The 22,492-nt window shown below is 55.9% G+C and overlaps 1 protein-coding gene across 6 annotated transcripts; it reads right to left on the bottom strand.

Annotated features, from left to right (window-relative positions):
• Positions 1–84: 84 nt before the first annotated feature.
• Positions 85–22,492, bottom strand: RAB15 (RAB15, member RAS oncogene family). 6 transcript variants are annotated; one of them, XM_087856016.1, is made up of 9 exons: positions 12,927–17,726; positions 12,656–12,805; positions 12,491–12,565; positions 6,419–6,479; positions 5,547–5,607; positions 5,010–5,087; positions 4,230–4,319; positions 2,987–3,052; positions 85–2,824 (listed from the first exon to the last, which is right to left on the bottom strand). In XM_087856016.1, the coding sequence occupies exons 2-9, from the start codon at positions 12,744–12,746 to the stop codon at positions 2,666–2,668; spliced, it is 681 nt and encodes a 226-aa protein (XP_087712142.1). In that variant the 5' UTR covers positions 12,747–12,805; positions 12,927–17,726; the 3' UTR covers positions 85–2,665. The 6 variants fall into 6 exon arrangements, 5 of the variants coding, with proteins under 5 accessions (XP_087712142.1, XP_087712141.1, XP_087712140.1 ...); XM_087856015.1 differs by lacking the exon at positions 12,927–17,726 and adding an exon at positions 22,206–22,282 and having other exon boundaries at positions 12,491–12,805; XM_087856014.1 differs by having other exon boundaries at positions 12,491–12,805.

The following is a 22,492-nucleotide window of genomic DNA, read 5'->3' on the forward strand; positions in this document are numbered from 1 at the left end:
GCCAGCACTGCCTCTCCCCCTCCCCCTTAACTGCCAAGGTCCGAGCGAAAACACCTCCTAGGGACTCATACAGGCAGGCACACCTGTGGTTTGAAATATTCTTTATTTTGTAAACATCTGTGTTTAAAATAGATGAACCCTGCTCACAATTCATATATTGGACCCAAGACACAGTACACGAAGTTCACCCGTCACAGGGAGATGGTGGGGGCTTGGGAGCAGGTGGAATGCCTGGGGGCTGGGCTGAGTCTCAAGACAGCAGGTGCAGAGGTGGTGAGGAGTAAACAGGCAGGAGCGCCTGCTCAACAGTCTGGGCCTAAGGCCAGATCCCAGGCCACCTCCCGGACTGGAGAAGTTTATGAGACGCCGACTCCGATACCCGGTGAGCGTAGCTGGCCCTAAAGCTCCAACCCTCCTGCTCCCACAGCTCTCCCCAGCTGTGGCCCTGGTGGATGGGGCTCATCGGTTCATAAAATCTCCACCCCGTGTTTTCCCTTCCAGAACCCCTAGGTACAGTAAAAATATAGTCCCTGTGTCCCGAGGGGGTGAGGAGGGAAAGGCAATAACGCTCTGCTGGATCTTCAGGGAACACTGCAACACTGATCCACAGGTTGGAGCCGACGCCCAGCACAACGTCTGCTTTCTGGAGCCCCTGGCGGCCGGCACCCCGCAGGCTGGCGTTACCGTCGCCCCACCCCTGGTGCGATGCTGTGTCCTGACACCCGAGGAGTCAGTCCTCAAGGAAGCATCCCAGCCATAGTCATGACTTCATCCTAAAGAGTCCGCTATCTAAGTTTCTCATGAGCTAACAATTTATAACTGTCCTGTCCTCCTTTTTCTCACACTATGTGAGCCAGTCCCTGGTCCTACACCCTGAGCTACCGTCTCCTGCTCTGGTAAGAGTCAGGAGGAAAGGTTTGGTGATTTCTTCCCCACCTTTTTTTTTTTTTTTTTTTTTTGAGGAACAAGGAAGTGGGGCTCTTAATCCTTCACATGTGTGCCCTGACTTTGGGCCTTAGTTGGTGAATGTTCAGTGCTCGAGTCTTTGTTTTGGCTCCAGCCCGAGCCATGTGACACAGCTAATACATAGCTTAAGAATGAGCCTCCGGCCCTGGGAAGTGGGGAGGAACCCCCCCAGGGCCTGTCACTGACCTGTCCCTTCTTTAAAGTGCCTCCTTCAAGCCCCCTTTGGGCCATGTGGGGTTAAAGAAACTTCTTCCTGAACAAAGAGCTCTGGAGGAAGGAGTCCGCTTCCCTCCTCCTGTGGCCACAGTGCAGTTGGCTCCTCTTCAAGGAGCTAGAGGGGCAAGATGAGCACTTTGTCTAGAAGGCTGAAGAGAACAGCACCAAGCATTTCTACCCAGGGCCTTCTTTCTCTCTCTCCCCATGAAGCCCCTGCCCTTCTCCCACAGACTTTGAGTCTCAGGAAAACCTTGAGCGCTGAAGGCTGGGTTCAGTGGTTACATCACCTCTCACGTGCCAGGGGGTTGTGGGGAAACGCCCTTCTTACACGGAAAGGGAAGTTGCTTCCATATTCCCCTCTGGTCTGCAAAATGCTGTCTCTGGCCTCCTCTCCCTCGCTTTTACCTGATATGCAGGGGCTAGTCCTTCATTTCCAAACACTCCCCTTCCTGGGGTGTGTGGTTGGCCCATCAACATCACTGGCTCCCTGGGCTTTCCTCACCCCTGCAGTGCCCTGAGGCCTTGGTACACATCTTTAAATTCAGGAGCCCAGGTGGGGAGAAACTGTGCACACGCTGCATGGGAGGTAGAGAATGGAGGTGACCTTTTACTCCTGCCTCCCCTCAACCTTTTATTTCTCTTCTCTGAAGCACCTGCTTCTGAGCTCACTTTCCCCAAGAGGCAGGTGGGCAGGCAGCCAAGCAAGGCCAAAGCTGGGGGAGGGTAGGGGGCAGGCAGGGAAAGGGGGGACGGCCCCAGTCTTGAGGACCACCAGTTTGGTGCTTCCTTCCTACCTTGAGGTTCCACTTTCCCAAATCATTGGCGAGGCAGGCCCATGACACGGGAGGGGACGGTGGGGAGGGGAAGATAGGAAGAAGCACCCCGCGGGCCTTGGCCCCTTCACAAAGCAGGGTGGGGGCTTCTCCCAGAAGAAGAGTATGGAATATCCCCATGAGCCTGAGTCCATTCCCTTGGACAGGGTTAGGAAGAAAGGAAAGAAAGGAGCTGCACTGGCAGCCACACAGCGGGGCAGAGAGGGAAAGAGGTGCAAGGGGCTTTGATACAGAACACACTTGAGGGGGGAAGGGAACAAGAAAGAGAGGAGGGAGGAAGAGAGGAAAAGCAGAGAGGAGACAAGATGCACTGAGAAAGGAGGAGCCTCAGAGTGGCCTCACTCCAGACGGGGCCAGTGTCTGGGGAGCCTGGGGCGGCGAGACAGCGCGCCCGTAGCATATGGGGGCTCGTGGCAGGCCTGTGGCGGGGAAACAGGCAGAAGGGAGCCCCTCCAGGCTGGAGGGCAGGGGGCAGACGCTGCTCCGAGGTGACAGCGGGGCTGCTCTCAGGGCCAGGCAGGGGGGGTAGCAGCTACTGGTATTCCACAGGGCCACCCGAGTGAGAGGGGCAGCAGGGCAAAGCCCGGACTCCCTGTCTGCCACAGGCCTCCTGAGGGGAGGGGGATCGGTGGGTGCTCCACGCAGGACCCTCAGCACCAGCAGGTTTTCGAAGAGTTCGCTGGGCCCTCAGGTTTGCCCTCCTCCTCCTCCAGCTCAGCCAATGCCAACTCATTGCTGGCACATGTCCGGAGACCATCCAGCTCCTTCCTGTGGGCCTGCAGCACCAGCTCCGTCAGCCGCGTGAAAGACTGGGAAACCAAGGGTGGCGGGTGAGTGGGGCGCCCCTGTATGTGCCCCAGGGGAGGGGTTTCATCATCTGACCCCGGCTCCCCTCCGCCCCCGGCCTGCCTGCTCCACCCCACGGGACTGGGCCACAGAGGTAGGGCAGCGGGGGGCTGCGGGGCTCTCACCTCTTTAATGTTGAGGTTGGTGCAGGCACTTGTTTCATAGAAGTCCATGCCATACTCCTTAGCCAGCTGCAAGAAAAGAACATTCCTGAAAGGGAGTCAGTAAGGGAAGGGAGGTGCCCCTAGCACCTGGCACACACTTCTGCCACTGCCCTCACAGCCCATGCTGAGCTGTGACAGCTTCTCATAGCAGGTCACTTCTAAGACACGGGCTAGCCGAGAATGGAGAAGATGCTCCGCAAACCCCCGTCCGCACTCTGCACCCACACCCCGCGGACACACACCCCTGCCCCCAGCACACACCCATCATGCATCAGGAGACCAAGGTCCCCAAATCTTGTGCAAGATGTGGAATTAATGAAAAACACGGGCTTTGGGGTCAAATGGACCCAGCCTTAGACGCCAGTGCCGCCACTCAGCACCGTACAACCTTGGACAAGTTACGGACTCTAAGCCCCGCGCTGCTATCTGTTAAAGGGGGACGACGGTGTCTATCAACAGAAGTCATGGAATGACTAAAAGGGGTCATGCATCTCAAAGCACTTGCTTAGCACCAGCCATACGTACAGTGCTCGATACATACTATTCTAGGAGGGTTTATTCTAGTACAGTTTGCCTCTACTTTCAGATTTTTCAATGACCCTGTATTTGTATGCCAAAAATCCATTTTATTTTAAGGGCTTTGGGCAGAAAGAGGGAGAAAAAAGCTCTCGAGGTCCTCAGAGTGGGTGGATGACTCTCGTCTCCATGGTATCCGTCCTTCTGTCTTTTGGGAGGGCAGTGTCCCTCGGCACCACCTTCCTACCCTCTCTGCCCCACAGCTTCTCCGACCATGGGCCCTTTATTCCTTTATTTTCCTCCCTACCCCTTCCCAGTATAAGGACAGGGCTGGGATACCTGTAGACAGTAGCCGTGCCCGGATGCTGCTGGGGAAGCCAGTAGCTGGGAGCCCTTCCTCACCATGAACACTGGGATGACCTTGTTAGCAGAGGGTAATCCTGCTCTGGGGCCCTTAGAGCTGGGAGAGGGGCTGCCCGAGAGGTCTTTGTTTCAGGGTGGCTCCCAAATCACTGTCCCAAAGGACAGAAAGCAAACTCTCAAGGATGGCAACTCGCCCGGAGCCTTGGGGAACTGTGGGAGGTGCAGGGTGCCTGAGGACGTGGACAGAATCCTGGGTCCCAGCTCTCAGGACTGGCCCTGACGACAGGAGGCCCGAGGGACGGACTCAGCCAGTTGCTCCACTTACCTGCTGCCCTTGCTCCCTTCCCACCTGCCGCTTCTGCTCTTCATCGGCCTTATTCCCTATAAGGATCTTCTGGACACCTTCCGGTGCATACTGGGGACCAGGACAGGCAGAACTCCCAGTGAGTGCTGTGTCCCGCCCCCAACTCCCCACCATACAGTCTACTGGCCTCCACACCAGCACCAAGCTCCAGAGCCCTAGGGACAGAGCAGGCTGGCTCAGCGGAGGTGCAAGCCCCTCCCAAGTACCATGGCTGACCCCCCGGGGCCCAGAGGCCTGTCATGGGGACAGCTCAGAGTAGAAGACACCCTGGCTACTACTGGTACTTCCTGGGGTCAGACAGCTGATATCTGACCTGGCAAGGACGTCGCACTTAAGCCCACCCCTTCATTCTACAGAGGAGAAACTGGGGACTCAGAGAGTTCAAACGGCTTGCCCAAGGCTCCAGAGCCAGGACTAGAACCCCAGACTCACGACTCCTCCTGCTCCTGAGATTTCAGGAAGGCAGATGGTCACAGGGTAGGCTCTGACCTAACTCACTGCCAAGAAGAGACAGCCATGGCGGCCTGGCTGGGTGCAGAGCATGGATGTCGTGGCAGCTTGGGCTTCTTCCCCATGTCTTACTCACCCAGAGGTCTTCATCCAGGGCTGGGAAAGGCAGGGTTTCCTGGGAGTGTTTGCTCACCAACTCCGAGAGCTTCGGCCCTTCCCATCTGGCCCTCACTTTGCCTTCCCCTCTGAGGCACCCTCCCCCACCCCCAGCGGTGAGGCAGCATGTCCTACCTCATCCACATCACTGACCCACTTCATGATGTGCTGGTAAGAGCGCTCGCTGCTGATGTCGTAGACTAAAAATATTCCCTGAGAGTGAGAGAAGGAGAGAGAGACGGGGGAGGTAGATCACAGAGACAGTGCACCGTCACGGGTCCAGAAGCAGCTGTGGTACCTTAATGCGGGCTCCCACTCTCCTTCTCCCTGCTTAGCATGATGAGGCTCCCTCGGCACCCAGAAACTTCTCCTCCTCTCTCATACCCCCAACGCTATTGTGCCCTAGGCCTATCACAGAACTCCCTGAGGTAGGGAGGCGCCAGATCTTCTGACCGGGGTCTTTGGCCCAGGGTGGAGGGTGGGGAAGAGGTTGGGGGACCCGCCTGTGGTGTGTGCTCAGAGAATAATTGACGAGTGAGTGACGGTGGCCCTCCCCAGCAGGCAGTCCGAGGGCCCGATTCTGGGAGGCGGTGGCATAAATATCTCAAGCGCTCAGAGCCAGATGTGTGGACGGCAGCGTCCCACCTCCAAACCCTGAAAATGGCAGCTCACCTGGGCCCGTCGGTAGTACTGCTTCGTGATGGTCTGATATCTCTCCTGCCCCGCCGTGTCCCTGCAGGTAGAAAGCCAGGCCGTCAGAAGACCAGGGACTATGGAGCCAGAGGGGAAGGGATGAACGGAGCTGGGAGACCCTGTGTCCTTGCAGGAAAAACTGGGGAGCTACAGGGTGAAAAGTCAGGAGTTTTGATCCCCAAAGGGGTCTGAACATACCCGACTATGCAGGAGAGAGGCCTGATTATCTGGTGCTGACGGGGCTTATGGGGGCTTGTCAACTCTCTCTGTGCCAGGAGCCCCAAACCAAACCGAGCTTTGGACAACTCTCTTTAGAGCTGGGCCGTTGTGTTCAGACAGGTTGGACTGCTCCACCTTGGGTCGCGGTGGGGCCTCTCAAGGCAACGTCCACAGCATTCTCCAAACTGGAAGCAGCGCCAAAGGCTCGTGAAGGCTGCTTTTGCAGAAACCTCAGGCCAGAGAGCCACAGCGGCCCCCTGTGGCCACTGGTGTGAACTGCACCATGCTGTCCTGGGGATCTCTCCCCAGGGTCCCATCCTCACTATGGGGTGTAACCCTCCCTCCTATGCACTGCGGCATGGCCCAGGGGCAAAGCCTCATCCTAAAACAACCCCCCACTCGTGAGTTTGCCAATTCCTTCTAATTCCTGCCTTTTGGTGACTTGTGGCCAATCCCATGAAGTTTCCTAAGAAAAAGAGATTAAGGCTCATAGGAGCAGGAGGTGGGCTTTGAGACATCTGGTTCTCTCCCTAGAAGGGGTGGCCAGTTATCCCAGACGCAGCTTCGGGATTCTCACACATGGCAGCGGCGGCCAGGGAACAGCCCCATGTCTCTCCTCCTCCCCAACTCACCAAATCTGTATCCGCACTTTGATGCCATCTACTTCTATGGTCTTCATCTTAAAATCCACGCCTGGGGAAAGGAAGAGAGCAAGGAAGTTAGAAAGAGTACCATGGAGACTGAATAGTAAAGGCCCAGGGCACTCGCACTGGATTACCTATGACTTAACATGGCAGAAAGATGGCATGAGGTAAAGGCCTTCTTGAGCCAAAGATTGACCCTAAGGAAGTATCTGGGGCTTTGAATGGGGCTTCCCCTCCTCCTTGACCTGAGAGTTGTTGGCAGTAAAGGGCAGGGGTGGGGGGAGGGGGATGCAGGAGGAGGGCAGAGTGAGTAAGGGGGAATCCACTCCATCACTGCCTCACTCAGCCCCCAAATGTGTCTCCCTCTCCTCAGTGTGATGTCTTCCTATTTACACTGCTGGAGAGAACTTCAGGTATTTATATATCCCCCCTGGAACTCCAACCCTTAGGAACAGCAAACTACTTAGTTTGCCTGTTTGTTTTTCTTTCTCTGCCTTATTAAAAACTGAGAGGGGATGTGGTGCTGACTTGAATGTGGGGAAGGCACACGGACCCAGGAGAGGGTCCCTAGCGGGGACCCTAGCAGAGACCCCCCCCCAGAAGGCCTGGGGGCTCTGCTGTTGACTCCCCCATTTATCAGAGGAGGCACTGTTGTGTACTCCTTTATTTAGAAGGAGCATGGGCTTTGAAGCCAGGCCAGAGCTTGAATCCTGACTCTGGCCACTTCAGTCACAGCTATGACTTGGGACACTTGCTTCTCTGAGCCTCCATTTCCTCATCTGTAAAATGGGAACATCACCAATCATTTTAGAGGGTGGACGAGAAGACCAGATGAGATACAGGGCCCAGCACCTGGGAGATACTCAGTTGACAGCAGTTACCGCTATAACCTGTACAGTCCTGGTCCGTCGTGGATGCTTGTAAATGACGACCAGCGACCGGAGCACCGGGCAGTGGCGCAGCATGCTGCTGCAGGAGGGACGGGAGGACTGACAGGCTTCTTGGGCTCATCTGCCCGAGGGCTCGAGGAGCTCAGCTGCCACAAGACCCAGGAAACATAAGGCATTTGGCAAAGCAGCCCAAGGCAGAAACATATTTGGGGAAACTTGCAGGAGGAGTCAGCAGCACCCGCAGCACACAGGCTTGAATCTGAGTGATGACGGAGACGAGGGGAGACATTTTTATCACCACGCCTCTTCCCAGCCCCAACTGTGCCCGGGCACTGTGCCCGGTGATGCAAGAGCTCTAGCGAGTAGGTTAATTAAGCTTAAGTCTTCGTGTACTCCCTGGAGACAGGTCAGGAATGGGCATCATTAACCAGTTTTCAGGTGGAGAACACGGTCAAGGCAGAGTTCCAGACGGACAGAAGTCACCAGGCTGCACGGCACAGCCCCAAAGACCCCGAAGGTACCAGAGTCCCCAACACCACCGCTGTACCCCTCAACATTAGTTCTTTACCATTGGGAACATGTCTCCCCTTCTCCGGCCTGTCCCCAGGCTTCCACAAATACAGACAGATTAAATTCAGGCCCTTCCTTCTCCCCATCAAGACCAATCATCATTTAACTGGAGGGGGGAGAACGACTCAGAATGGACAACCCAAACTAGATCAAGTCGGTCAGATGTGAATCATTTTTCGCCTGCCCAAGCTGATTCATATCTATTGAGCTGTACTTTTCCAAATGGGGAATGTCTGGCAGCCATTCTTCCGAGTGTGTGGAGAAAGCAAGGGTGGGGGGCACCGGGCCTTGGTCGGGGCAGGGGCGTGCTCACCCCCTCCTCAGACAGACAGTCATCAAGAATTTGCTTCTTGCCATCTCTGGCATCGAAGGGAATCAGGAAATTCTTGTTCTTTCATGGGCCAGCGCTGGCTTCCCAGGAGAACCAGCAATTTGGTTCATCTTATAATCAACCTAGCACATCATACTAGTCCAGCAAGCCTGGTCCAGGACAGTGCCTTGTGCAGAGAGGTCACAAGGTGGCAGGGATGGAGACAGAAGGCTCTACCTTTCTTTATTCCATACACTTCTGTGGGAACTTACTATGTGCCCTGCACAGTACTAGGTGCAGACAGAATGGTAAAAAGCACATAGGATCCTTGACCTTACAGAGTTTAGTGGAAAGGAGACAAAGGCCCAGAGACGTAAGATAACTAACCCAAGGTCCACACAGCAGGTGGCAGAGATTCAAACACAGGCCTGTTTGATGCCAGAGCTCGTGCTACCCCCAGCACTGCTTCTCCGGGGGAATGAGAGCTGTGTATGAACTAGACACAGAGGACTTAACTATGCTGATTTCCCTTAGGTCCTGGAGCAAGGCTTAGCCGGGAAGGAGCACCCAGCACTAGGGGACTCTGCCCGAGAATGTCAGCAGGTGTTAGAAGAGGCAGCTACCCTGGGAGTGAGCACCGGGCTTGGAGTCCCTCTCCCGCTTTCCTCACTTCTTAGCTGTGTGGCCAGGACTGGGGCTGAGGGACTTGGGGGGCCCACAGCACCCCTGCACCCATCCTCTTACAACTTAGGTCCTCCTGACCACCCAGTAAAATCTGTGGAGCTCGGAAAATGCTTTCATTTTGTCTATTCATAGGCACTAAGCAAGAAACTCAGTAAGTCTAGGCCTTTTGAGGGATTTTCCTCCCCCACCCACCTTTTTTTTTTTTTTAAGATTTTATTTATTTATTTGACAGAGAGAGCACACAAGCAGGGGGAGCAGCAGAGGGAGAGGGAGAAGCAGGCTCCCTGCTAAGCAAAAAGCCCGATGCAGGGCTCAATCCCAGGACCCTGAGATCATGCATGACCTGAGCAAAGGCAGACGTTCAACCAACTGAGCCACCCAGGCGCCCCCACTTTTTTTTTTTAATAAAAAAAGATGAACAGCCCAGTGACCTTCTAGTGGACTCTATTCTTTCTATTCTCCCTGGTCCCATAGCCTAGACCTCCCACCGCGGCCACCTACCAACCCACAGCCCACCATGCCTGTGGCCCCTCCATCCCCCCATGTGGCTGTTAGTTTTCTCTGCTGCTGAGCACTGCAGGGCAGTCAAAACGCTGGCCTGGATGGTCACCCACAGACTCGTTTTCCCACCTCAGTGGGGCCCTCGTAGCTGCTGTCACCCCATTTATATGGAGGTGTGTCCCCCCATCCCCTTCCCCACAGCCACCGTCCCCTCCCTGAAGGCTTCAGCCCCCGTGCTCCCCCTCCTCAGTGCCACTCACTCAACAGAACTCCTTCTCCACTCTCCAGGGGTGAGCCGAATGCTGCCTGATGAAGCCGTTCCTGAGGCCCACCTCATTTCCTCAGAGTGGGCCTCTGTTCTCTTTGCCTTCCTTGGGGGAAGAGGCCTCTTTCCTTCCCAAGCCTCAGCTCTCAGCCCCTCATCAGCCCCCTCTGGGTGCTCGTCCTCTAACGGTCTGGCCCCTTTCTGCTGATCTCCAAACTCTATGGGGAGGAGAGATGCTCTCCCCCGACATCCATCCCCTGTGTGTCCTCTCTCTGGCTCCCCCAGGGCAGCCCTCCTCAAACGCCAAAGTGCACACAAACACTTGGGGATTGTGTTAAGATGCAGACTCTGGTTCGGTAGCTGTGAGATGAGGCCCGAGATGCTGAGTTAAACTTCCAGCTGAGGCTGGTGCTACTGGCCCATAGACCCCACTTTCAACAGTCAGCTTCTAGACCGTGCTTCTCAAAGTGTGGTCCCCTGACCAGCAGCAGCATCGTCATCAGCCAGGACTTATTAGAAATGCAAATTCTTGAGTCCCACCTCCGGCCTACGGAATCAGAAACTCTGGGGGTGGGGCCCAGGAATCTGTATTTTAACAAGCCCTCCAGGTGATTCTAGTCATGCTGCAGTTTGAGGTGTGGGCTGCAGCTTTGCACCTGGAGTGCCAACTGGGGCGGCCTGGGCGTGCTCCCATTCTCCGGGCGTGCTTGGCAGGAGCTCAGCTTTAGAACCCCTGGGCTGATTTTTTTTTTTTTTTAAATGCTGCTACCTTGACTGGCCTCGTCTGAATCCAAATCTGAGGGCAAGGGCCAGAGACCTGTACTTTTAACAGAGTGATGGGGGATTTTTAGAGGAAAGTTTGAGCTGTAATACAGGAAAAGAACTATCCATCAATCAGCCTTAGAATCAGAAAGACCTGGGTCTGAATCTAGATTCTGGCACTTGCTGTGTGACTTTGGGCAACTTTCCACTTCTCTGAGCCTCAGTTTTCTACCTGTGGAATGAGAACAGCACTGGCCTCCTCAGGGCTGTTGCGGGATAGGAATCAGGCCGTGGATGTGAAGCATTTGCCTACCTTCCCTCTGCTGAATAACCGCTTCCCAGCGGGCGGCCGGGCAAACCAACCCGGAGAACCCTTGATGTGGAAAGGGTTACCGGGTCTAGTCCCTTGCTACCTTACCGCTCTTGCGAGTCCAGGCACCGGCATCAATGTCATCAGGGAGCATGTTAGAAAGGCCATTCCCCAGGCCCACCCAGACTGAGGTTCGAGAACCACTGTCTAGCCCATCTCAAGGCAGAACCACACCCACTCCATTATCCTCACAATGATCCTTGCAGCACGCCCCTTAGCCAAGGAATCCAGAGGCCTCCGTTCTCCAGCCAGCCCTGCGAAGGGAAGCGGGGAAGAGTGGTGCTGACTAGTGGAGGCGCAGAGAGGCCAGGTGACTGCCTCCTGCTCCCACACCCAGCGGCTGAGCCAGAACTGGAGGACTGGCCTCCCGGCAGCCACCCGGGGCACGGCTCCCTTGACCAGGCTGCGGAATCTTACTGCCGGGCATAGCCCATACCTGTTCTGCTCTGATGAGGCATCTAGAAGCTAGGCCCTGGGCACTTGGGGAGCAAGCCTACCATCACCTAGCTTCGGGAACCCCTTGGTCCCTGAGACAGGTCAGGATGGCCCTCAGCCCAGACGCATCACCTTCACCGAGCCACATCACTGTCCCCAGGCACAGGGAACACCGTGGTGTGAAGAAACAGGCTCACCACCTCCACACCACTCCAGCAGACGTTCTCGAAGATGCGGGGAGCGCTGGGAGAGAAAGTCAGGAAGAGGGGGCCCTCTGCCAACCAAGTACGGAAAGCACAGTGAGCAGCGCACCATTTTTCTCAGCACCTGGGATATGCCAGTCATGGTGTCTGCCACACCCAGCGTCCTTTTCTGGCTGGAACTGCCCTGGCCAAAGCTTCTGCTCAGGGAAGCAGGGCTGGGTACAGTGTGTTCTCTGTGGCGAAGCAGCTCCTAACTGGACCAGAGGTGGCTATCTGACCACAGGAGCACAGGACGCTGGTCCATCAGTGGGCTTGCTGGGGACCCCCAAGGTGACCTGGCCAACACAGGCAAGGGGATCTAGCTAAGCCGATCAAACCAGCTCCCTCCAGACGGTGCCGAGGGGATTGGTCAGCTGGTAACAAGAGGAACATGAGGCAGGTGTGCAGAGAAGCAGAGATGCCTAGCGGCAGAATGCACTGGCCAGAATGGGGGCTGGGGGCGCTGGATCCTGGCACAGACCCCACCTTCCAGCCCATGGGTACTTCAGAGCACACCTGCCTTCCCTAGTGAAGCCTGAGGGAGCCTGGGGATTCCCTGAGGATTCACATCCTGTGTCTGTCTGCTGCTGCCTAATGCCCCCACCTCCCCCCACCCAGGGCAGGCGGGCAAGATGTTTCAACTACGGGCCTGGGAGGGAAACTCCCCCCAAATTCCCTGCTTGTTGCCGCCTCCTAGTTTTTGTCTTCTAGCCCCAACTAGATGCAAAGTACCTAAGGGCCAGAGAGTATATTTTGTATTTGACAATATTTTTTGTTTTTAAAATCTCTGCCTCCAATCCAGCAGAGCACTGGGCATAAAGCAGCAATTCCACTAGTGGCTCAGAGAGCGTGAGGAGGGTGGGCACCCGTGGCTCAAGAGCAGCGACATGTGTTCTGCCATGTGACTGCCTCACAGGCATCGGCAAGACAAGCCCCTCAGCTAAGTGGCTCCTGCCGATGACTGTGGACAGTGCTGCCCTCGCTACACGGACGGCCTCTGGCCTTCCTGCTTGTTCTCAGTCCGTACGTACAGCCTCTGCTTCTCCAGCAGCAACCCTCGGAGACGGTGAGGCCACAGTGGAGTGTGGAGCGCCGTGACAGGGCCACTGTCAGAGAACAGGGGGAGGGACAAGGTTGGCCTCTGGGTCCTGGGGGCTGGAGCAGGACAGAGGTACAGGACAGGGGAGATGGCTCACCGGGGGTGGTAACACTGCAGCGCGCTGACTGCCCCCTCGGTCTAGCAGTGAGGGGCTGCGAAGATTGTGGGAAGAAGGGAACAGGGCACATTCAGGGGAAAGAACACCCCTTCTCATCACCAGCTGCCTCCAAAGAGAGCCCCAGAAAGCCTGGAGGAAGAGTGGCGCGGGCGGTAAGAACACAATCGCGTGGTCAGAGTTCGCTTCCCATCCCGCCTTCCCCACTCATTGCCTGTGCGGTCTTCCTACCCTCCCTTTGCTGTTTCCTCACCTGTAAAATGGGAATGACGATCCCGGACGTCAGAGACTTTCTGTGAGGGTTGTGAGAGCAGGTGTAAAGCCAATAACACAGGGCCCGACACACAGTTTCATGAAATGTTAGCTGAAGACGCTATTAGCTCCCTAGGGAATAAGGGGATCAGGCAGCCCAGGGTCACAGTGCGGGGAACAGACAGGGCTCTGGAAAGGAGGAGGGGCTCACACTGGGGAGAGGAAGGAGGGCAGGGAGGTGAGGCAAGGGCCAGCCCTAAGTCACAGTGTTCCAACAAAAAGAGAAAATGCCACCCACCACGGAGCCCATATGCCTTCCTCCCACCCCCACCGAGTCTGCCTACAACCTAATTCTGGCAAAGTTCAGGTGTGCATCTTGGCAGGCCAGCACCTAATGGGTTAACGTCAGGGGCCAGCTTGCCTGCCTGCCAAGGGCTACATGTTTCCAGTGGAAATAAGGTTCTTTCTGGGCACCCACTGTTATCGCCCCGATCAACTGCAGCCCAAAGGACCAGCAGCGTGACTTGGGCCTCTTCATCAGCAGCGAGACGCCACGACAGGAACAACTTGATACAGCTGAAACCCAAGGCAGACACCCAATCCCGGGAGCCACACTGGCTCCGGTTACGGAGCCCAAGGCCAGGAAGGCCCCCAGCCCCTCCTCGGCAGGAAACCAGCATGTGTTGGACATGTGGGGCTCACGGGGCAGGAGGTCACCTCCAAAGAGGTCACCCTGAACAACCCCAAAACAAGCTTTAGGGAAAGGCAGGCCCGGCGAGGAGGTGGCCGCCTGACTGTGCCACCCCAAATAAGGCATCAGAGTGATCCCCATCTCAAAACCCTCTCCTCTCGGCAGGAGAGAAAACCCCTACCATCCAGAGAACAATGATGCCATCTTCCCCCAGATGAGGGACAAATGAGGGGAAGAAGGGGGACAAGGACAATACAGAAGGTGAGCTAAGAGACAAAAGTCCCTCTTGCCAGGTAGGTGCAGGGAGAGGGGAGAGTGTCTCTGCCCCAAACCTGCGACCGGCTGCGTTCTTCTTCCTTCTGTCTGGGGACACTGCCTCACTGTCTGCTGGGCTGCACGCTGCCACCTGACTTCCTCCTCTTACCCACTCGCAGACTGACTGTCCCTCACGCTGGCCTCGCTCTGGGGAGAAGAGGCACCAGGTTCTCTCAGCAAATGCATTAGTCAGCATTCGCGCCCTTTCGCTCTGGGAGGGATGGGAAGCAGAAATAAAAGAGGAGGCCCTGGTGTGTGGCAGACAGAATCCTGAGCCTTGAACTCAAGGCTGTGTTTTCACCCCTAGGACACTGAGTCAGTGGCTCTGATCAGATGCCACCCACAAGAAAGACTGCAGATTTCAGAATATTTTATCTCTTTCTTTTTTAAGATGCAAACAACATGTGCGTGCACATACCACGCGCGTGTGCGCGCGCACACACACACACACACACACACACTCCCTCAATGTGATCAGAGGTGATATGGGGGCCAGGACAACTCTAGAGGTTACCACCTTCACATAAAATCTTGAAGGGCCAATCTTTGTTAACCCAGGGCCCAGAAACCCAAGGGCTGTTACCACGTAGAAGGATTTCCCAGTCAAACACGGAGTCCCATGAGGCTGGAAGGAATGCTTGTTCCCAGGGCCTGAGCTTAGGTGCTCCCCACTCTAGAGACCCTGGCAGGGAGGACAGAAAATAAGCACACTTATCAATACTTTCAGAGTGATGTTAAGGGGCAAAAGCAGAATAATGGAGTAGACAGTGAGGAGATCCGTGTGAAAGCTGCTTTAGATTGGCTGGTCAGCGAAGACCTTTTAAAATAGGTGACATTTGAGCTGAGACCTAAGGGACAAGAAGGTACCATCACAAAGATCTGAGGGACCAGGGCCCCAGGCAGGAACACACTCCAGTCAAAATTGAAGTACCTCAGAAGAGGCAACGAAGAGGGATCCACATGGCTCTTTCCTTTGTGATAGAGGCTGGGGTGGGCGGGGTGTGTGTGAAGAAGCCCAGCAAGGCCCTCCCCTTCTCTGGGATCTCAGGGGGACCCAGCCTCATATGTGCACATACATATAAACTTGCTTGGAGGATCTAACCTGAAGAATGTACCAAGAAAATTCTCAAACTTGGGGCCAACTTGGGGACTTGTTGCCCCCCACTTTATGATGAGATCTCTGTACTGAATGGCTCATATGGGTAAAGCACAACTGTTCCCGTGCACACAGTAGGTACACTGAGTAGGTACGCAGGACACGCCAGTTCCCTTCCCCTTGCCTTTCCCACTGCCACGTGCAAAGACCTACATAGGGCCTCTGTGACATGTGCTGTGTGTTCCAGCGAACCCTATCCTGCTCCCCTCCGGCACACCCCTGACCTGGGCCTTGCCTCTCGGAACCTGCTACTGAATGGTCAGTGGGCACTGCTGAGGCAGCCAAGGCCTGCCAAGCTACTGACCACTCACCCTTCCATCCTCCTCCTGAGTCTCTTCCTAGGCAGGGCCACGCTGATAGGCAGCAGAAGGTTCCCAAAGACTGGGGCTGGGAGCCTCAGGAGCAAGCATCTTGTAGGGGGCAGGGCCTCCAGATGTGTCTGCCGTCACACAGGGCCAACAAAGCTATCTCCTAGCAAGGATCGATGACCGTGGCCCGCCACTACCAGCTGGCCCAGCCAGGCAGGAGAGTAGAAACCCCAAATCATGAAGTGTTCTCTACAGCACCTCCTCCCCCACCCTTTGCCCCCTGAGGAACCTCACTCAGTCTTCCAGGAGCCACTCCAATGTCACGTCTTCTGTGAAGCCTTCTCCAACCAACCCAGGAGGAGTTTATCAGCTCTTTGTGACTCCCAAGCATGCTGACATTGCTTTGCATACCCTTCTGCTTGTCTGTTTGGATGCCTGACTTCCCAACTGTCTGCACTGTGAGCTCTCAGAGGGCAAAACAGCATCTTACTCATTTCACGTTCCCATTGCCTGGCAGAAGGCAGATATAATAATACATATTATTCAACAAAATTGAATACAGGAAAGAAAAAATGAATGTGTGGGGGAGTGAGAGAATAAAAGAGTGAATGAATGAAGTCAGTACATCCTAGGAGAAAAGATGAGTGAGAAAAAATTTTGAGAGCGATCTGGGGATGACCCACATTTTGAAGCCAACTGTCAGCCTTCTCTATAGATTACAGGGCCCCAGTCACTGAGTTCTCAGCAAATATGTTCTCCAAATAGTAATATGAGGGCAACACTCAGATCCTACCCTCAAGGGTCCCCCAGCCAGGCTCCTTAATCCTAGCCCCTGACAGTTCCCCAGCGGGTCATGTCAAGGAGGCCCACTTGGCCAACAGCAGAGGCACATGCGTCCCGCCATCCCAGAGCTCTCGGTGGGTGGGGGAGGTACACGTCTGGTTCACTGGAGAGAGGTGCTGCTTGGCAGCCTGTCGAAGGGTCTTCTGGGATGAGCAAGGGCATGCCCAAAGCCAGTCTGGAGAAACGGCAGAGGAGGTGGTTCAAAGTTGGGCCACCCGCATGCAAGCTGTGAGCCATCAGTTTTCTTGGGGCCTTAGTTTCCCCTGCCACAAAACCAGGCTGATGATGAATCCCAGGGAATTAAACGTCCAGGAAGCCCTGTGGCCCACGACAAAGCACACTGCCCAGGCAGGAGAGCCAAGGACAGGTCACACGCCTGTGCAGAAAACTGGCAGTTTTACAGGGAAACAGCCACAAATATTAGATTACAGAAGAAGGAACTCTGAGAAAGAACTGGCAATCAGGGTAGAAGGGTAATGGCCAAATATCGACTTTCATGCTATAAAGCTCATCACCAAGATGTCTGGGGAGTGGGGGAGGATGGGAGGAGAACAGGAGGAGAATGGAAGGAGGGGGGAAGGGGCAGGAATCTGGGCCCTCAAGCCGGGGGTGGTTCTGCAGAGCGGGGAAGGTGGCACAGGTGTGCAGAGCAGCTGAAATGAAAGCCTCTGAGGGTTTCAGAGCTGTTCTTGGGGATCACATCCTTGCAGGAACAGAGTGTGCGGAATGGGGTGACACCAGGCAGAGCCCTCCCCCCTCGGTACTATGGTCTCAGGTCACCTGTCCCTCCTCTCCTTCCCACCTCCTCCCCAACTTACCCTTCCTTCCCAGAGCCTCGCACTGCTGGGGCAAGGGGGGGGGGCTGGCAGCAAAGCTGACACAAAACCCAGAGCCTGCTCCTGCAACCCCCTGGAAGTGAGCTGGTGCCCCGGCTCCTGCCTGCTCCCTGCTGTATCCCCAGCTCCTCGCAGGTGCCTAGCTCAGGGGTGTTCGGTAAATAGAGCCCAAATCACCGAGTGCGTGAGTGATTGGCCTGGAAGAGCATCACTGACAGTATATTAATCTCTACAACTTTCTTATGAGCTAGGAATAACAATAAGAATAAGAATGGTAATAGTCATATAATCACAGCAGCTACCATTTCATCTGAGGGCTCTGCCAAGTGCTTTGCAGCCATTAGCCTCCGTAATCTTCGCAATGACCTTTAAGGAAGAGTCTGTTACTCTCTTCAATTTACAGATGGGGAGACAAAGGAAAGCGCTGTTAGACAAGTATCTGAGGGGGGCGGAGCCGGGTGAGGCCATGGGACTCTCCTGCAAGTCAGTGCTCTTTCCATTCTCCCCTGCGGCTTCTCCCCTTCCCGGCCTTCCTGCAGCAAGACGCCCCTCGCCCAGAGCAGGCACAGCTCCCCCAAGCTGCAGGAGGCACCCCGTGCCGGAGCAGGTGTCCCTCCACCGCTGCTGCAGGATCCATGCCCCTGCCCCCCCCCCCCCCAGCCCTCTCCCTCCCCCTCAGTACCCTCCACCCCAGCCCTAGCCCCAGGCAGCCCAAGCCAGTTCGGACAAACTTTCAGAGAAAGGGGATCCCGCAGCAGCAAAGCCAGCCCCAGGAAGCAGCCCTGAAGCCACAGCGCGGTTCAACCGGTCAGACCGGAAAATCACCGCAGCCTCCTTGGAACCCAGGTGGCCTTTAAAACAAGAAGGTCTGGAGACTATGTGACCCCGTTACTCCAGGAAGAGCAAGGATGGCCCTCCCATCAGCTTCAGGAGAGGCTCACATGGCTCCTGGCCACCCCGTAGAAAGGGAACAAAAGGCCCCCTGCACGTGGATGTCACATAGGCTGGGATTTGGTCTCCCTGCCCGGGCAGGCAGCGCAGGTCACATGAGGCCCTCTGAGAAGTTGCCAGCGGGGCTGGTTCAAACTCCCTCCACTTCCCAAGGGGGCGGAGACTCGGAGCCGGTGTGGAGTTTGGTGTGGTGGCCACAGGAGGGGTATGTGGCAGAGAGAACAGAGCTGCCACCACAGCCCTTGACTGGTCTCCCTGCTGCAAGTTTTAACTCCCGCTCCCAGCCAGTACCCTAAGTGCCACTGTCACCATGTCATTGCCCAGCCCAGGAACCTTCTATTCCACGGCTGAGGCCCTAGGCCCACCTCCTTAGCCAGGCCCTCAATGTCCTCTGCCCTCATCCATCCATTAATTCAACCACATGTATGAAGCTCGAGCCTGGCCCTATATAAGGACGATGAAAACAGAGGTAGAAGACTTGGCTTCACCCTCACGCCCTTAAAGTAGAGTCTGGAAGAGATAAACAAGAATGTTCTCACTCTTCCCCTAAAACCTCCCTTCTGTTCTAGTCAGACTGCCCAGAATCCCATGAGCGCCCACTGGATTCCCACCTCGGCCGTCTCTGCTCCTGGTGTTCCATCTGCTCCTTTCCCTCCAGGAACTGAAAAGCAGCCCACACCGCAAGGCCTCCCCTCAGCCTTCCTTCTAGAGCCTTCCCTGCCACTTCTAGTCAGCAGGGCCTCCTCTTGTCTGGCCTCCTCTAGCACTTAGTCACAGCACTAGCACTCTTTGTCCCCTCCCCGTCACTGGCTGCCTCTGGCACCCTGGGATCCTTCTTTAGCTGCTGGTAATGCCAGCAAGAGCTCCGTAACAGTAAAAATGATCCTAATTCATCCCCCACATGTGAGGACTGCTTCACCAAGTGCTTCCAGATCTGTTGTGGCCTTCGCTCTTTTTGCCTGTGTGCAGGAAAAGGTGGACTGAATGTCTCTAAAATGCCTGGCACAGTGCTTTGTAGTGAATCCTTAATTAATTAGTTTGACGGGTGAGGAACCAGCCATTAAGGCTTGGGCTGCCCACCTGTACACGACCCCGTCCGGGTCGGCACAGCCACATGGGGAAGGCTGGCTCATGGCACTGACCCAGCCCATGGCCACCTGTCTACCTGCTGACTAAAAAGAAGAGGGGCAGTCAGTGCCTCAGCCGGCCTGGGAGGCCTCCTCACTGCTCCCTGGCAGGCCCTTCTCTGGAACACCACAGGCCCTTAGAGTAAATGGCATCAACAGTAAATCACAAAAGTGCCAGCCCAGGTCACATCAACGTGATCCAAGAATCTGAACTCTGTCTTGGCAATAACTAGTGAAATGCCTCGTTTTCCCCATTTCACCAAAGTCGCTCCGGGAAAGGTGCCTAGATCAATGTCCAGCATGGTAAAAGAATGTGGATGGAGCGGCTTGAGAGAGGTGGCCACGCGTAGTGTTCATCTTGGAATCTCCAGGCCTCAGCCCTGAGTCCAGCCACGGGACACGTGCACTTTCTCTGAATGGATAAATTAATATGACTTGGTAGTACCCATTTTCTTGGCTCCTTGATTTGCTTCCTGGCTGCCCTTTCTAACTCCATGGGAAACTTTCTGGGTCACTGCAGGGAAAGCTTTTCTTGACCATCCAGCTCTGTCCCTAAGTCATGGTTTTTGCTGAAAAACATGCCCAAGAGGAGGTAGAATCACAAGAGCCTCAGGGAGCTTCAAACAGAACGCATTCAAGAAGCCCAGGAGGCAGATCGGAAAAGGCTAGTGTGAAGACAGACAGGTTTCTTTCTTTCCCATGGAGACCAAGCTCCTAAGTCCTCTGCGTCCTGGGAAAAGGTGGACCCAACCATCAGAAGCAGAGGAAGCACCCGCTCAGGTTTTAGGTCAATACACCAAGGGCCTTGAGGGGATGGGATGGGGAATGTGCTATAGTGAGACCCCCACTCATCTCGCTGATTCACTGCCTCAAAAGTGGTCAGCCCCAGGGGGACTCTGAGGACGTCCCTGTGACCTGTGAAGGGAAACTGCACATTTGCCCCTCCTCTAGCAGGAGGAAGGTGTCCGAAAAGGGAGAAGACGAGGTGGGAGAGACCTTGGGGGCAAGGGACTTAAGGAAAACATAAGCCTCAGAAGGGCCAACTTGGGATTTCAGAAACATCGGTTTTCTCATTTGTCTGCGGGAGCTAGCTCCCCTAACAACGCCGAGCAGGAGCCCAAGAGCTTCTGAAATGAGGTGGATGAATAAAGTGCTCCAGGGGAAAAACCTCGGTCACTCCTTGGACTTGAAATGTGGCCAGAACACCAGGGCGCAAACTACTGCTCATCAGGCAAAGTCTGGGGGCCACACTCCCCCAGTCTCCAGAAGCCCACAGTCCTCTGTGATACCTCAGCAGCTCCTGGCATCAAGCCTGTCCATAAAATAGCCACTGAAAATTTCCTTACGCGCTACCCTGCTGCCCTTTGTCCTCCAGCCTGCAATCTGTCCCCATATCCCACCTGGTTCCTCAGCCCCTCCCTTGCTCACTCCCAGGCCTTTCCCCAGTGCCTCCTCTTTCTGAGGCTTCCCTAGAGGCATGCAGTCCTGCCTTGGGTCTAGTACCCGGCCCAACCCTCTAGACAGGTATCTCTCATCCAGGCAGTGGCCCAGCCTGAGCTCCAGAACTCCTAGTAGCTGGCCTCACAGCTCCCCTGAGAAAGATGGATGTATCTGTTCCCTCACCCTAAGTTCCTTGAAGATAGTGAAGCAAGGAGGGAACAAGACCCCGGGAGCTCAAGGACAATGACAACAGTAATAACTAGCATTTATCTAGTTATCTAGTGTCCAACTTTGTGTGAAGTGCTTTTACAAACATAAAATCATTTAATCCTTAGAGCACCTCAGGAGGCAAGTACTGTTATTATACCCATTCTACAGATGAAAAATGCAAGCTCAAAAGCTTAAGTGGTATTCAAGGTCACACTGTCCCAAAGTGAGGTCTCCAGGCCTTTGTGACAACACAGACTGCCTCTTAACCACGAGTCTCTGTCCCTCCTGGCTCTCCCTGCTCCCTCTTCTGTTTTGACAAGTAAGGTGTGTTGAGAGGGAGGGTGGAAGCCTGGAGTGGGAGCTGAGTGCGGGGGCTCTCACCCACTGGAGGGGGGACCGGGGCAGTGCTGAGGCTCCTCCAGGGCAACAGTGGGGGAAGCTGTTAGATGCGGGGGAATTCCCTCAGCTCAGACCCCCCCCCCAGAGGAGGCGGTCCCTCAGGTCCCCCTGGGGGGGCGGGGGAGAAACCCCCTCAGACGGGATCTACCCACCCCCTCCCATAACAAAGGATGCCATCACAGTCCAGTCTGGGAAGCCACCAGATCTCGTCCCTCTGAGCACAGGCTCCAGCACTGCCATATCAAAGCCATGTTCTGGAAGGTGGGTTCTATCAGCCGTCTGACTCCGAGGTGTGGACAGTAGTCCTGGCATTCCTCGTCCTCCTCAGCCTCCTTCAAAACAAATCTTTTGCCAACTGTTTTTCTGGAGCTGGCTGATAAGTACCCCTTTCAAACGCAAACACGCTCACCGAACCTGAACCTGTGCCCTCCTCCAGGTGTCCCACCTTGCGGCTTACCTTCACCAGCTGTGCTCTGGAAACTCGATCCCTTCGGCCCCTCCCTTCCTCCTGTCTTCCCCCTCCTGGCTCCACATTGGGTCACCCCTGAACTGAGGGTACCCAGTGACTCAGTGACGCGGCTCTCCACCCTGAACCCCTCTTCCGGAGCACAGGCTTTACTTCCCCTCCCCCTCTCCACCTGGGGGTGTGGGGAAGTCATTTCAGTGGCTATGATTCTCGCTGCCCCAGCTCGGGGTACCCAGGCCTACACGCACCCCGGTTGTCCAGGCTCCAATGGGCAGGCTCCCCAGTGCGAGGCCGGAGAACCTATCCCTAATCACGGACAACAGCAGGGACGCCCTCACCGCCCGGACCCGCGGCTCCAGTCCCCAGGCGGTGGCCGCTCACCGGGATTTCTTCCCTGGTCCTGGCCTCCCGCGTCAACGCCTCCAGCCGGACAGGCGGACGGTTCCCCCGGGCTGGGGCAGGGGCAGGGGTGGGAGGCCGCCCGGGCCAGCCGTGGCGGTGGGGAGGGTGGGGCGCCCCTCCGGCCACCGCCCCTTACCGATGGTGGAGATGTGCGAGGAGTGGAACTCGTTGTCGGTGAAGCGGCACAGCAGGCAGGTCTTGCCCACGCCGGAGTCCCCGATCAGCAGCAGCCGGAACAGCACATCGTACTGCTTCGCCATGGCTGGGGCCGGCGCGGGCCGGAGGGCTGCGGGCGGGCGGCGGGCTCAGCCCCGCTCGGCCGCTGCCATCGCGGCGCGCGCCCGCCGGGGGACGCCGCGGGCTGCGAGGAGGAAGCCGGGCCGGCCACCGCGCCGGCCTCGCCCGCTCGCTCGGGGCCGGGGA

The sequence above is a fragment of the Ursus americanus genome, chromosome 26, assembly GCF_024610735.1.
Source record: "Ursus americanus isolate L20-20 chromosome 26, mUrsAme1.1.p, whole genome shotgun sequence".
In the NCBI taxonomy this organism is placed as follows: Eukaryota; Metazoa; Chordata; class Mammalia; order Carnivora; family Ursidae; genus Ursus; species Ursus americanus.

Coding starts and splice junctions, on each gene's coding strand:
- RAB15 (XM_087856015.1), bottom strand. CDS start 12,746: ATGTGCCCTGTTCCCTTCTTCCCACAATCTTCGCAGCCCCTCACTGCT. Junction 5,608..6,418: donor AAAGTGCGGATACAGATTTG/GTGAGTTGGGGA, acceptor TTCTACCTGCAG/GGACACGGCGGGGCAGGAGA. Junction 5,088..5,546: donor AGTACTACCGACGGGCCCAG/GTGAGCTGCCAT, acceptor TCTCACTCTCAG/GGAATATTTTTAGTCTACGA.